Genomic DNA, 14,916 nt, shown 5'->3' with positions numbered 1-14,916 from the left:
CACTGAGTTGCAAACTTTCAGGGAAGTTTCACTGAAATAAGTTTTGTGTTGATGATTGGGACTCAAAATGGTTGAGCACCGTGAGACGTGTTGTTAAATACCATATGTTGTTGTTATTATTAACAGAGCTCTAATATACTGTAATTCCTGACTGCTGTCAGTGACTCCTGACCATCGGCTAATATTAAAGGAATAGTTCAGTGTTCTGTGCATTGAGACCGGCTCTGGATCAGAAGGCGTTCAGGACTTTGTCTAAAGACACCACTCTGCTCCCCCCCCCCCACAGGAGGACTTTGAGTTTGACGGACAGGCCTCGTTCCAGGACCCCCGGAGCCCCTCAGAGAGCACCACCCCGATGGAGGGAGAGAACATGGGAGGTTGGTGGCCCGAGTACAGTACTCCCGACACAGGTGTGAGACCCGCTGGACAGTTTACACCGGCATGCACACGTTCATCCTCACACCACTCTGGGAGGGTGTCACTGGGTTGACATTTGGTCATTTTCACCGTAACACTGTATGTAGTGTGGGGTCGTGGCTGTTGGTTGGTTCATGTCCCTGTTCTCCATCTAACCTGCCGGTACTGTGACTGTGAGAGCCGGCTTATCTTCACTATCGTGGGGTTAACTGGGTTCAGCTTGCCTTCATCTCCACCAGTGGACTCAAGCTAAATGTAAGCTCTCCTCACATGTAGTAGAGCTGTGGGACAATTGGTGTCATCCCAAGAGAGACACTCGTTCATTGGTTCATCTTCATCAGTTTGTCTGTGGACACTGTGCATGCTGGTTGAGCTGGCTAGTGTTTGAACGCACTGCATTCTTGTGAGATCGTATGAATGTAGGTGACAGGATAAACTCCTCATCCGTGGTAAGTTTTATTTATTCATTATTTACTTATTGTTTGCATGTTCTGCTCTTTTTCTTCTTCATTTCCTCTCATCCTGTCTTTTTGTCTTTTTAAGCTGCATCGTGTCATGAAACCAAAAACTACTTCAGCAGTTATTCACATTAAACACTAAAAATGGACGTTGATTGGGGAGTTGTGCTTTAATGGAAATCTGACTGACGTACGTTTTGGTTGTTTGTGTATAAACCCGGAGATGCATTTCACACTCTGTCTTCTAACAAGGAATCTTCTAGAGAACATCTTTTCAATAATTAGTATCCTGTGACTGTTGCTTCACCTCTTCTGTACAACTGTACATCCTTTAACCCTCGATAGTAGGGCTGTCACTGTTTATGAAACCATTTCATCTGTTTGAATGAATGCAACCAGCACAGTTACACCCTTTGAGCAGCTGGAAGGCTTTTAATCTGAAACATCTGTGCAGGAAGTGTTGAGTTTCCTTCATGGTAACTTATCAGCGCCTGGAAAAACAGAAGAAATAATGAATGAATGAAAACAGTTCTTGTTTTTTAGCAGTGTAATTGTACATGGTGCAGAGTTAGGAGTTGAATCCACCTCTTCTCTTCTCTCCTCTGATGACTGCAGACGGTCTGCGGTCCGTCGTGGAGGAGCTGGAGCTGGAGCGGAACCAGCTGCAGGAGCAGATCCTGAGTCTGGAGGAGCGCTGTCAGGATCTGGAGGACCGGCTGCAGCTGCAGGCTCGCATAGAGGCCTTACAGGTAACGTCACGTGACACGTCATCGCCACAGCGGTCAGGCCAGCCCGTGATTGTCTTGTTTAATAACGTCTCACGCTGTGGAATGTAACTTGTACTCGTTCATACTGACGGAGGAAACGATGAGTGATTTGCATGTTACCCCCCCGAGGACTAGGATTTTGTAACAGGCCCTTCTAACACAGGTGACGTTTGATGTAGATGAAGATGAGCAGCCATTTTGGGTCTCTCAGGTGTGTTGGTGTCTCTCGTGTGTGTGTGTGTGTGTGTGTGTGTGTGTGCGCTGGAGAGCCCCTCCGGCGGTGACGTCTAATGGTGTGGTGTGCTCGTTTAATCTCACACACGTTCTGGTTCTCAAATCATGTTTTCGTGAAATGTTCTATCGCCGGTTGTCATAGATCACACGTCACCTCTTAAAGAGACAGTAGAGATGTTTAGTTGTGTGTGTGTGTGTGTGTGTGTGTGTGTGTGTGTGTGTGTGTGCGAGGTTCTTCTCCAGAGTCACAGTTCTACTGCAGTAGATTCTGTAGGAGTCTAGAATACGTCCACAGCAGAACATTACTTTGTGTGTATCAATAAACTACGGCAGTAGAACTGTGACTCTGGAGGAGAACCTCACACACACTATTCTAAACATCTCTACTGTCTCTTTAACTTACTGTAACAGTCAAAAATGGTGAACATCAAAGTTGATTATTTCCACATCAATGGGTCAAATAAACATCTGATGATATCAAATATGGTGATGACTGTGGAACGATCCCAGCGCTCCTCTGCTGCTCTCCAGCTCTCTGCTGTGATCCACGTCTGTGCAGTGAGACTGTTCTGAGTCCGGCGCTCTTTCGTCTTTACTCATCGATCCGTCTTCTTCTGCCTCCACAGAACGAGTCGGAGAGACTGCAGAGCCAGCTGGCCGGCCTCCGAAGTCAACAGAGCAGAGACGCAGAGAACCACCAGCTGCTGGTCAGCAGTCTCAACCAGCAGCTCAAAGGGTGAGCTGCTGGAGCCTCACTTCCTCCAATCACGCGGGAGAAGAGCAGGATACACAGAGCTGTGATTGAAGCTGTACTTCTACCTTCATAGCCTGGTGTCACAAGCGTTAAAGACCTACTGTAATAGTTTGGAGGCCCAGCTTCAAGGCAGGGCAACTTCAGAGAAAAGGTTTCTGTTTCACGGATGTTAACTGACATTTGACGACCACAAGGAGATAATTCTGTGTTTGTGGTGTGTGACGTGTTTTAAACGTCTGTCTTGAACATTCATTACTGCAGAATATTCCACCTCTTTGTACAGAGCCTCTCTGTCCTCTGCGCTGCATGCATCTGTTTTCCTTGACGTTGCTGCATACAGCCTGGTATCTGGTACAGGTGTTTGTTAATGCTTTAACTGGGTTTGTTTCAACGGTTTGTGATCGTGTTCTTCAGACTCAGTGACACACAGGAGTGCCTGGAAAGCTCCCTCATCGAGAAGGAGAATACGTTGGCCAAGACGTCCCAGAAACTGGAGCTCATCAGCGGCCTCCGAGAATCTCTGAGTGAAAAAGAAATTCAGTGCAAAGAGGTGTCTGACAAGCTCCTTCAGGCTGAGCACGCCGTAAGAGCTTCCACTCGTTCTTTCGTGTTAGTTTCTAGTTCATATTCTGCAGCGGTTCATCTCATTGTTTGTTTTGTTTCTTCCCTGCAGCTTGAGGACGTTTCCAAGAGATGCAGCAGCTCAGAGAAACGGTGCTCTGAGCTGCAAACACAAGGCGTCGACCTCACGCAGAAGCTCAGTGTGCTGAAGGAGAAGGTGTGAATTCATGAACCGACACATTAATATTACATTCTCAGAGCATCCGCAACAGAAGACGCTCACTGGGACTTTAATCAGTTCACACACACACATGAGATGCAGTCATCTTTCATGGCTCCTCCGGCCTCGCTCCATGCTTCATTGTGTTTTATCTTCTCGTTTTCAGACACAAAAGCAGGAAGTCACCATCGAAACTCTACAAACGGAGCTCGATCAGACAAACGAGGAGCTGGACAAATTAAACTCCGCCCACTTGGAAGAACGAGCCCAGCTCATTCACGGCCTTCAGGGCTGCGAGCGTGAAGTCGACAGACTCAAAGACGCGCTGTTGGAAAAGGAGGAGGAGATACAAACCCTCGCTGGAAACATGGCGGAGTACGCGGAGCAGGTCGCGGTGCTGAAGCAGGACATCAAACTCAAAGAGGAGAACCTGGTTCGTGTGGAAAACGCTGTGAGTAAGGCAGAGCGGGAGGCCACGGTCATCAGAGAGTCTCAGACTTCAGATCAGCAGGCGCTGGATAGCAAGATCACAGAGCTGGTGGAGAAAGTAAAGGATGCTGAGGAGGAGGTGCTCAAGGCCAAAGAGGAGCGAGAGTCTAGAGAGGCTGAGCTGGAGCATCTGATCAAGCAAACGGAGGAGGACAAGAGGACTATCCTGGACCTTCAGGGGGAGAGCCAGAAGCAGCTTGTGAGCCATCGCGATCATCTCTCTGAATGTGAAACACACATCACTGCACTGAAAGAGCAGCTGACTGCGTCCACACAGAAGCAGCGGCAGTCAGAAGAAGTCCTTTTGCAGCTCAAGGACAGAACCACCGGCAGTGAGCAGCTACAGCAGCAGCTGAGCGAGAAAGAGCAGACGTACGAAAGAGAACTGAAGTCTTTCAAGGATGAACAGAACAAACTCCTGGCACAGGTGGAAACATACAGCAAGGAAACGCAGACGTTGTCCAAACAGTTAGAGGAGCAAACACAGAGTGAGGAGCACATCAAGAAGGAGATTCAAGAGAAACTGGAAACCATAGAGACGCTGGAAAACCAACTGAAGACGACTGACAAACAGGCCGAGGACGAGAGGCGGAAATTCAACAACGAACTGCAAAACCGGGATTCAGAAAACGAGAAACTGAGCAGCGAAGTTCAGAGCAAATCTGAAAATATCTCCACACTCAAGGATCGATTAAAAAGCATGAAGACGGAGAAGAAGCAGCTGCAAGAGAAACTTAAAGGGCTGACGGAGGAGCTCCAGCAGCAGAAGCAGAACGCCAACCAGCTTGGTGAAAAGATTTCGTCCGCTCTTGAACTCAACCTCAGTCTTGAGAGTCAAGTAGACGTTCTTACAAAAGAGAGAGAGCGACTCGAACTGGAAGTCACCGGGAGCGTAACGACTATCTCAGCAGTTTCTCTTGAGAGGGATTCGTTGCAAACCAAAGTATCCACATTGGAAACGCAGCTTTCACAAAACAACTCGATAGTTGAAGGGCTAGAAAAAGATAAAGAGGATCTGACTCTTCGAGCTCATGACTTAAACAAAGTTGTCGAGCAAAGCACGAACTCAAACTCAGAGATTCTGCTGGCAAAAACCAACGAATGCAGTAACCTCAGCCGCTTGCTGAGGGAGAGAGAGGAAGAGGTGAACCAGCTCCAGCAGGATCACCGATCGCAGGTCGAGGCCCAACAACAGACGCTGTCTCTGCTCCGAGAGCAGGAATGCAGTCTGAAGTCAGAGTTAAAGGAGAAGGAGACCGTGTTGACAGAGAGGCAGGAAGGGAACCACCGTCTGCAGAACGAGATCACACACCGGGAACATATCGTGATCAAACTACAGGCAGAAGCTGCTTCGCTCAACGAGGAGCGCTCGCAGCTTCGCCAGCTGATTGAGGAGCGAGAAGAAACGTTGAGAAATGTGACACGACAGAGTCAGAAACACAAAGAGGAAGTGGACGGTACAAACAACACCGTCAAGTCTCTGAGTGAGCAGATCCGCGTCATGGAGGAAAACGCCAGGAAGCTGGAGTCCGCAGCAGAACTGAGGCAAACGGACCTGGCCGGTTTAAACGGCCACATCCAGGCGGTGACGGAGCAAAACCACCAACTCCGTGCTGCTTGTGAGTCCAGAGAGAAGGAGCTCGCTCTGCAGGCACAGGTTCGGTCTGACCTCGATGGACGGCTGAAAGCGACTCTTGAGCAGAACGCCAGTTTCAGCCTGAAGATCAGCAGCGTCACAGAAAGCAATGAGAGACTACAGGAGGCGTTAGCACGGAACAGCAAATCAGCTTCTGAACTAACCGCTCAGAGGAGTTCACTCCAAGAACACAACTCTGGGCTGGAAGTTCAGATCTCAGAGAATCAGAAGATGATCAGCGGCCTGTTGGAGGAAAAGGAGGCGCTTGCTCTTGCAGAAGACGAATTAAAAAAGATCCTCAAGGAGCGCGAGCAGTCGAACTCTGCAGGTTTACTTGAGAAAACAAGTGAATGTGCGTCTCTGTCAAAAACGTTAAAGGAGAGAGAAGAGCAACTTGAAAGTCAACGAGAACAAGTTAGTCGACTCGACGCGTCGTTGAATGAGAAGCAGAACCAGCTGCTGCAACTTCAGGATACTGCGTCAATGCTTCAGCAGCAAGCGTCTGCGCTGAAGTCAGGGCTGCTGGAGAAAGACGCCGTGTTTCAGCAGAAAGCAGAGGAGTGCAGCGTTCACCAGAATGAGGCGGTGCAGCTGAAGGCCCTCGTGTCCCAGATGCAGAGTGAAGCAGAGACACTCAGGAAAGAGACGGATATAACAATGGAGCAGAAAGAACAGACCTTAAAAGACTTGAGGGATGAGTTTCAACACCAGAAGGACGAGCTGAGTCAACGAAAGGAGTCGGTGTTCTCGCTCAGCGGTCAGCTCGGCGCCATGAACGAGAGCGCTGCAGAGATGGAGGTCGAGGTGACCGGCCTGAAGGCCGCTGTGCAGAAACTCGCTGCGGAAAACGGTCAGCTGACTCAGGACGAGGACCGGAGGAAAGCAGAGATTGTCGATTTTAACGACAACATTCAAGCGCTGAGCGAGCAGAACGCAAGGTTGAAATCTGAACTGCAGAAAACGGTGACAGAGTTTTCCAAAACGCGCCAAGAGGTTGAACATCTCAAAACGGAAGTCTGCGACGGAGACGGCAAACTCCAAACTGCAGACTCGGAGAAGGAGAGGCTTCACTTCACCTTGCAAGGAAAAGATGAGTCCCTGAAACAGCAGGAGAGTCTGATCCAGCAACTCACGGCTAGGATCTCTGAGCAGGAGGAGCAGCTGCAACAGCAAGCAGATGACAATGAGAGTTTAAGTGCAAACGTTTCAGAGCGTGAAGATTCCATCTGTAAACTCAGAGGACGAGTTGACAGTCTGTCGTCAGAGTCTTCTGTACTGAAAAAGACTTTGGAGAAAAAAGAACAGCTGAGTCTTGAATATCGGAGTCATTCTTCAGCTGCTGTTGAGGATCTCAAGTCAAACCTACAAGCCAGAGAGACGGAGTGTGAGGGCTTGAAAGAACAGACGTCCCACCTCGAAGAATCGCTCACAAAGCTCAACAGCAGCCTCCAGGTTCAGATGTCTGAGGCGGAGAGTCTCAAGAAGGCCGTTGAAGAAAAGGAGGCAGCTCTTTTGGACCAATCAAAGTCTCTTCAGGATATTCAGAGAAGAGCAGATGAGGCTTTGCTCTTCAAGTCTCAGTTCATGGAAAGCACAGAGTCGGTGTCGCAGCTTCAGAGTCACATTCAGCTCCTGTCCGCCGAGTCTGAAAGCCTCAAAACGTCAGCAGAAGAATCACAAAGTGCCTTCAACAACCTCCAAGAGAAATACACGGCTAACTTAGAGGAGCTGCAGGATGTGAGGAAGCATCTGACCCAGACGACCGAGGAGGTGTCCAACCTTCGGAGGGAACTGGACGACACCAGTGACGAACGTCAGACGACCGTAGAAACACTGAGGAATGAGTTATCTCGGATCCATCACAAAGTTCAGAAAACCGAAGACCTGAACTCCAGTCTTTCGAAGGAAAAGGACGAAGCTTTTGCTTCCCATCAAGCCAGCGCGTCGCTGCTGACCGTCGAAATCGAACGACTCAAATCACAACATCTTCAAGTCGTGGCACAAATGAACGCGCTGACGGAAAACCTGGAGCAGAGGGAAATGGCTCTCCATGCAATTAACAGTCGGTACACATCCCAGGCCAAGCACGCATCCCAGCTGCTCGCAGAAATGCAGAAACTAGAACAGCAGAACAAGAGGCTGAGCGAGGAGATCGGTGTGTCAAAGGAGGAGCACCAGAGACGTCTCACGGCTGTCGGTAATGAAAACACTCATTTACTAGAGGAGGTTAGGAAACATCTCGCGGAGAGGGAAGAGCTGGAGAGGAAACATCATCAAGTCCGAGCGTCGCAGGTCCAGATGGAGCAGCAGTCCAGCAGCTTGAGCCAAATAATGGAGCAAACGCTGTCCGAGAAGCAGAGCCTTCAAGCAAAGGTGAGTGGCAAAGACCAAGAGGTTTCTCGATTAAAAGAAAACATTGAAAAGATAGAGCAGATTCTGCAGGATTCTGAGAAAGAGTGGCTGTTGGTTCTGGACAGAGAGAAACAGGATAAGAACCTGCTTGCAGAACAATTGAAAAGTGTTGAAAATGAAATGAAATCTAAAGATGTTGAAGTGAATGCTTTGAAAGGAGACTTGGACAGCTTGCAGGAGAAGCTAGCAGAGGCCTCCTCCGCTATCGGGCAGAGGTCTGATCAGCTGAGCGCCAAAGAGTCAGAGGCGTCAGCGTCCAGGATTCAGCTCCAGAAGGTTTTAGCGTCTGTTCAGGAAAAGGATAATGACAACACGAATTTGCAACAGGCTCTAAAAGCTGCAGAACACGAGTTGCAAAAACTTGTAGCGAGAAAAATCGGTGCCGACAAAGAGTCTGAGAGATCAGCTGCTTCTTTACAGGACGTGATAAAAGAATTACAAGAACGCCATCAGTCCGAGGTCGATGCTTTGAGAGATGAGGTGGAGGAAACTGTTGCACAATTACAAAAAACACAGAGCACACTCAGTCGAGGAGAGAGGAGCAACGACGAGAAGGGTCAACAAATTCTCCTTTTGAAAGAGATGGCGGAGCATCTGCAGACTCGACTGGATGCCGAGTTAGAGGCGGTGAAAGAAGCGGCTGTCAAACACTCTTCTTCACACGGAGAATCGCAAGCAAAGGATGAGCAGATCAACTGTATGAGCGTTCAGAGCAGTCAGCAGAAGGAGTTACTCGCTGGACTTAGTCAGCAGTTACGGGATAGAGATGCGTCCATCGCCCAACTTATAGAATCTGCCTCAAATGAGAGAATGAAACTTGGTGAGGAAAAGACTTCTCTGACGGCACGATTGGAAAGCGTCAAGCGAGAACACGAAACCTCCACGAAGAGGCTCGAAGAGATCTCTCAGCAGTTAGAGGAGCGTCTGTCACGCTCTCTGAGCGAACTCCAGACCAAGAATTGTGAGAAGCTTGAGCTGATCGACACAAATGACGATCTGAGGGGTGAAGTGGCCAAGGTGTCGAAAGAGAAGGACGCAACCAAGAAGAAGTTTCAGGCTGCTCTCCTTGTAAGAAAGGATCTGTTGAAAAAGATTGAGCAATATGAAAACCAAAACGATAAAAGTCAGGTATTACTTTTGCAGGATCAATTAGAAGAGGTAACGAATCAAGCTCAGGTCACTGCAGAGATGTATCAAGAAAACCGTTCTCTTCTTGAAAAGAAACTTCTTGAGAAAGAAGGAGAGATTCTCAGACTCAACACAGGAAGTGAAAGACTTGTGGAACAATTGCAGTCGGAAAAACAAATGCTGCAAACCGCCTTCAGTGAGAAAGAAGTGAGTTTGTCAGAAAGTTTGCAGACGCTGACGGAGAACAGCATCCTGGTGGAGCAGCTGCAGTCCAGAGCCGCTGAGAGGGAGGAGGCGTACGAGCGAGGCAGGAGAGGCTGGGTGCAGAAATCAGAAGAGCTTCAAAAGGAAATCAAGACGTTCAAAGAAGACCTAGAGGACAGAGCTTCCTCCGCTGCTTCTGCCGTCGATTTGGAAAATGAGCTTGCTCAGATGAAGCTTGAAAAGGCGAAGGTACAGAAAAAGGCCCAGGCTGCCTTGCTGGCGCGCAAAGAGACGCTGAAGAAAGCTCAAGAGAACGAGAAGAAGTCAACCCACGAGCTGGCCGAGCTGAAGGACGACTACAAGGCTCTGTTGGAGCAACGCTGCCAGCAGACGAGCGAGCTCAACGCCGTCCAGGTGGACTTTGACGAGACGGTCAGGGAGCTGAAGAAACTCCGTCAGAGATCTTTGTCCGATCTGGACGAGCTGGACGCTTTAAGACAGCTTGTCGAAGAGAGGGATACAACTCTACAAGATCTGAAGATGTCTCTGGCTGAGAAGGAGAGCCAGAGCCATTCTCTGTCAAACCTGCAGACTGAGCTTGAAAATGTCAAATCCAAACTTGAGAGCTTGTCTCTTGAGATGGCGATGAAGGACGAGGCTCTGGTAGTCGGTGAGCGAAGAGCAGACGCTCTGAAATCCCAACTTCAGACGCGAGAGACGGACTCAGAGAAAGCTCGTGCAGAAGTAAAAGAGAAAGCGGAAGAAGTTGAGAAATATCAGGAAGCAATTAAAGTCTCTGAGCTCAAGAGCCAAGAGGAGAAGCAGGACTTACTGAATAAACTGAGCGACTCACTGGAACACATGCATGCAAATGAGGGAAAATATCAGCTCTTGATGCAGCAGAACGAGGCTCTTCTGGAGAAAAGTGACCAAATGAAAGTGGAACTTGAGGCTTTAGTGTCACAGAAATCTTTGGAAGTTTTAGCCGTCGAAAAGACAGCAGCAGAGACAAAGCAGGAGCTCAGTGATGACAAAAGTGTTTCAACTGAGGAGCGTGAGAAAGCACAACTGCATTGTTCTGAAACACAAACGAAGTTGGATTTGTTAAAGCAAGAAAATGGAAATGCTTTCAGATTAATCGGTGAACTCAGAGATGAGGTGACGGCGCTGAATGAGCAGCTGAAGGAGAAAGTAACTGAGCAGCTCCATCAAAACACGCTTCAAACAAACACACAGGAGGACAGGAACGAAGAGTTCCCCTGTTCCTCCGGCAGATGTGCGGAAAACTTTGAAGTGAAAGTAAAGGAGAGAGACGACGCCTTGTCAGTTTCTCAGGCTCAAGTGTCAGAAAAGGAAGAACTAATATCTGCACTCGAACTGCAATTGCAGCGTCAAATTAAAATGCATGAAAGTGCCGTTGAAAAGATGAGAACGGAGGCTGCTGAGCTTCAGACATCTGGAGCGAACGATCAGGACAGCCGGGGCAAAGCTGCTCTGCTAACCAGGAAACTTCAAGCAGCGTTAGTTTCCAGGAAAGAGCTCTTGAAGGGAAACACAACGCTCAAAGAAGAAGTAGGAAAGATGTCAGCCAAACATGACGCCAAAGAAGCCGAGTACCGCTCTCTGGAGTTGTCGGTGCTGAAGTTAAAACAGCAGAACGAGGAGCTGGAAAGCTCCGTGTCGTCTCTGGCCAGGGACAAAGACGAGCTCAGCGGCGAGGCGGATGGCGTCTTCAGCGATAACCGCAGCCTGTCAGCCGCCTGTGAAAGCTTGAAACGAACCATAGAAAGCATCACGCAGCAGAAACAAGCCTTCTCCTGCCAGCTCGAGTCTCTGAAGGACTCTCAGACAGAGGAGCTGTCCAAGTGGAAGTCCAAGCACGCCGAGCTGAAGCAAGAGTACGAGTCTCTTCTTCAGGCTTATGAGAACGTGAGCAGTGAAATGGACAAGATGAGACAGCTTCTGGAGGGGGCGAAACGAGACCGGCAGGAAGCCCTCGGAGAAATCCACAAACAGGAGACCGAGATGGAGTTCCTGGACAAGCGAGCTCGAGAGACGGAGGAAGAAAATGGGAGAATTAAAGAGAGGATGCACACATTTTCCAAAGACAAGCGGCAGAAGATTGAGGAGCTGGAGGAGGAGAATCAGACAATTAGAAGAGCGCTGGCTGAGCTCGAGGAAAACCACAAACTGGCAACGTGCGAGCTGACTGATCAAGATCACCAATCGGAGGCGGAGATTTGCAAACTCGGAGAGAAGCTCACTGAACTGGAGGGTGAAAATAACCGACTGGCAGAAAAGCTTGAAGTGGCGAGCCGTGCGTTGGAAGAGAAGCACTCTGAATCAAACACGTACACAAACAACATGCAGCTCAAACTTGACGAAGCACTCGGTTTGAATAATGCCCTGATGGCCCAGATCGAGGCCCAGAAAACAGAACTCGGAGCTCAGTTGGAAATCAACAATCTGTTCCAAAAAGAGAAGCAACATCTTTGTGAAAGATTAGAGAAGATGCAGAACGATCACGAGCTGCAGCTGGAAAAGAAAGACGACGACATTAAAGAGCTCAAAGGTGTCATGAACAAACACACCCGAGAGAGCGTCAGCCTGAATGAGAAGGTGAGGATCTTGGAGGATGACCAGTCTCTTCTGCAGGAGGAGCTTGAAAACGTTCAAGAGATTTCAGACAAGGTGAAAAATGATAACGAGTATCTGGAAACTGTGATCCTGAAAAACTCCGAGAGTATCGATGAACTGACCGAGTCCGTCTCCGTTTTGCAAACCCAAAACACGCAGCTGTCCTCTCAGCTGGTGGCGAGCAAAGAGATGAGCGCTCGAGTTCGCCAAGAAAAAGAGGAGGAGCAGCTCAAACTGGTCCGAGAGTTCGAGGAGAAGCTCAAGACGGTTCAGAGGGGCAGCCAGGGCTCCAAGAACGTGAAGAAAGAACTGCAAGAGCTGCTCAGAGAGAAGCACCACGAGATAAAGCACCTGCAGCAAAACTGCATTAAATACCAGGAAGTGATCTTGGATCTGGAGAGCGCTGTGAAGAGCTCTCGGTCAGCCTGTGAACACTCGGAGAGAGAGCTGAAGAAAAGCTCAGAGCAAACGTCTGCTTTGGAGGAGAGAAGTCAACTGGTTGAAGCCGAGCTGGCGACGCACAAGGAGCTCCTCCAGGAGGCCACGGAGAAGATCCTGGGTGTTGAGTCTGAACGAGACCAGCTGGCTCTGGACATCTCACAGGAAAGTAACAAATCTGAGGATCACAAAATCACAACAGCACCAAGTATAGATGACAAACTATTCAATTCTTATTTGGAGAATCAGTTTGTGTTACAACAGCAGATAGAAGACTTTAAGGACCTGAGAGATAAAGAAAGTCAAAAAGTGATTGAGCTGAGGCAGCACTTAGACTCTCAGGATCTTCAGATTAATACTCTGAAGAGATCGGCTGAGACCAACGAGGTGAAGATGTCCGCTTTATCCGCCACTCCTCAAGGCGCAGATGCTTCCAAACGCTGGAGTGATTTGTACCGAAAGACGTTACACGAGAAGGACAGCCAGCTCCTGGAGCAGGGTTTCGTGATCAAGCGGTTCCTGGAGGACATGCGAGTGAAAGACCAAGAGGTGAATGAGCTCCGAGTGACCGAGTCCCGACTGGAGAGGACACTCAGCGAATACTCCGTCGCTGCCGCGGCGCAGCAGAGGCAGCTGTTCGTCCTGAGCGCCAGCAACGCTGAGCTCTCCGACACCGTGGAGCTCATGGACGCACAGGTGAGGGAGCTCGGCGCTCACGCCCAAAGGATCGAAGGAGACAAGAACATGCTGAACAGACAGCTCGCAGACAAGGAAGACGTGATTTCCCAAACTCTGCTAAATCTGCAGCAGGTGGAGAAGACAAACGCAGACTCTGACTCTCAGCTGTTCCTGTTACGGTCTCTGAATGACAAAGTTCAAGCTGACTTTGAGAAGCAGGAGGGGATTTCTCTGCAGCTGAAAACACTCCTCCACGGCAAAGACGCCGAGATCTCCTCCTTGCTGTCCTGCAGAGACGGACAGATGTCCGGATATCTGGAACAACTCCAGGCCAATCATCGCGGTCAGTCAGCCGTGTACGAGGACAGGTTGGCGTCATCACGCTACCAGAGAGAGACGGCCGACAAAGAGCTGAGAGGCCTCGAAGCAAAGCTGAGAAGCCTGCAAGTGAAAGTGGACCGGTTGATCCAGGAGAAGGAGCAGGCGGCCGCTAAGATGGAGTCCTTCAAGAACTCCATGGTGTCTCTACAGAGCGAACGGGAGCGACTGACGTCAGAACACAGGATCCTTGACGCAAAGAGCCAGTTGGGGTTAAAGGGGAAAGACGGCTCAGCTGACGGGGAGGGCGGCGCCACCAAAGGCCTCAAACATGAAATACGGAAGCTGTTGCATCAAATGGATGATCTCAACTCGGAGAACGCTATGCTCAGGGCTCAACTGGTCCGGTACAGAGAGGACCTGAATCAGGTTTTATTCCTGAAGGACAACCAGCTGAAGGGGCTGCTGAAGAAGCAGCAGGATGTGATCAAAGACCTGGAAGACCAAAAAGCTGCTGCCACAAAGCAGCACAGAGAATCTCGGTTGGACCTTCAAAAGGAGGAAGAGGCGAGTGATATTTTAAGAGCAGAGGTCTCTCAGCTCAAAGCTCAGGTCTCCAGTCTGGAGGCTGACATGTTAACTCTGAAACAAGAACGAGCTGCGACGAACGAAGGCAAAGTCATCTCTGATTTGCAGGAAGCGGTCGCAGCCAAAGCGGCTGAATGTAACAACCTCCAGCAGAAGCTTCTTGCTCAGAAGGTCCTGACTGATGAGCTGAAGGAAACAATGCAGCTGGTGGAGACTGAAACGGACAAAAGCCTGGCGCAAGCTGAGGACAAGTACAACGGCGAGCTGGACGCCTTGGAGCGCGAGGTGGAGCTGATGAGGACCGAGCGGGAGACGGCGGACCTCAGGGCGGCGGAGCTCGCTACAGAGCTGCTGGAGATGGAGCAGCAGCTATCGGGGGCCAAGACGCAGAGCAAAGACACCAAGGCTCAGAAGGAGTCCATGTGCAGAGCCATGGCCGCTCTGCAGAACGACCGAGACCAGCTCATCGAGGACTTCAAGATCCTGAGAAACGGGTACGACCAGGAGCTCCGAGAGACTCGGGCGGCCCTGAACACGGTGGAGCGCGGCCTGCGGGACGCCACGGCCGACCTGGCCATGTTGGCCAAACAGAGAGACGTCCTTGTTCGGAAGTCAGCAGCTTTAGAGGACAGAGACGCGCACGCAGAGCTGAGCAAGTTGCTGGATGAGCTGTCGGGGGAGTTGTCGGAGAAGGAAAAGGAGCTGAAGCGGGTCGTGCTGGAGAACGGCACGTTCAGCAGGCAGCTGTCGGCGTTCTCCAGATCCATGGCCAGCCTCCAAAAGGACCGCGAGCGGCTGATGGAGGAGCTGGCCGGGGCCAAAAGAGCGGTTGAGTCCAGGCAAGGGTCGAGTCCGGAGACAGGAAAGTCAAAAGGAAGTGTCCTCCAGAGGGAGAAGGAAGGGCCGGTAAGTGAAGTCCTCCGCTGTGGTTTGAGTGTGGCTGTCAAAGCATGCAGGGCCAACATTGTTTCATCCAT

General features: G+C 50.0%; 1 protein-coding gene across 1 annotated transcript in view; it reads left to right on the top strand.

Moving 5' to 3' along the window:
• The window catches only part of LOC306792386 (uncharacterized protein), a 34,856-nt gene that overhangs the window by 13,790 nt on the left and 6,150 nt on the right, over nucleotides 1-14,916 (top strand). Inside the window, exons 15-20 of the mRNA XM_079289465.1 lie at nucleotides 287-410; nucleotides 1,491-1,624; nucleotides 2,503-2,612; nucleotides 3,045-3,213; nucleotides 3,304-3,408; nucleotides 3,578-14,845. Coding sequence (XP_079145591.1) covers nucleotides 287-410; nucleotides 1,491-1,624; nucleotides 2,503-2,612; nucleotides 3,045-3,213; nucleotides 3,304-3,408; nucleotides 3,578-14,845 — 11,910 coding nt within the window. The remainder of the gene's footprint in view (nucleotides 1-286; nucleotides 411-1,490; nucleotides 1,625-2,502; nucleotides 2,613-3,044; nucleotides 3,214-3,303; nucleotides 3,409-3,577; nucleotides 14,846-14,916) is intronic.

Source organism: Melanostigma gelatinosum (genome assembly GCF_949748355.1).
Source record: "Melanostigma gelatinosum genome assembly, chromosome: 2".
Taxonomy (NCBI): Eukaryota; Metazoa; Chordata; class Actinopteri; order Perciformes; family Zoarcidae; genus Melanostigma; species Melanostigma gelatinosum.
Note: the sequence above shows the minus strand (reverse complement) of the source record. Positions and strands in the feature narration are given on the sequence as shown.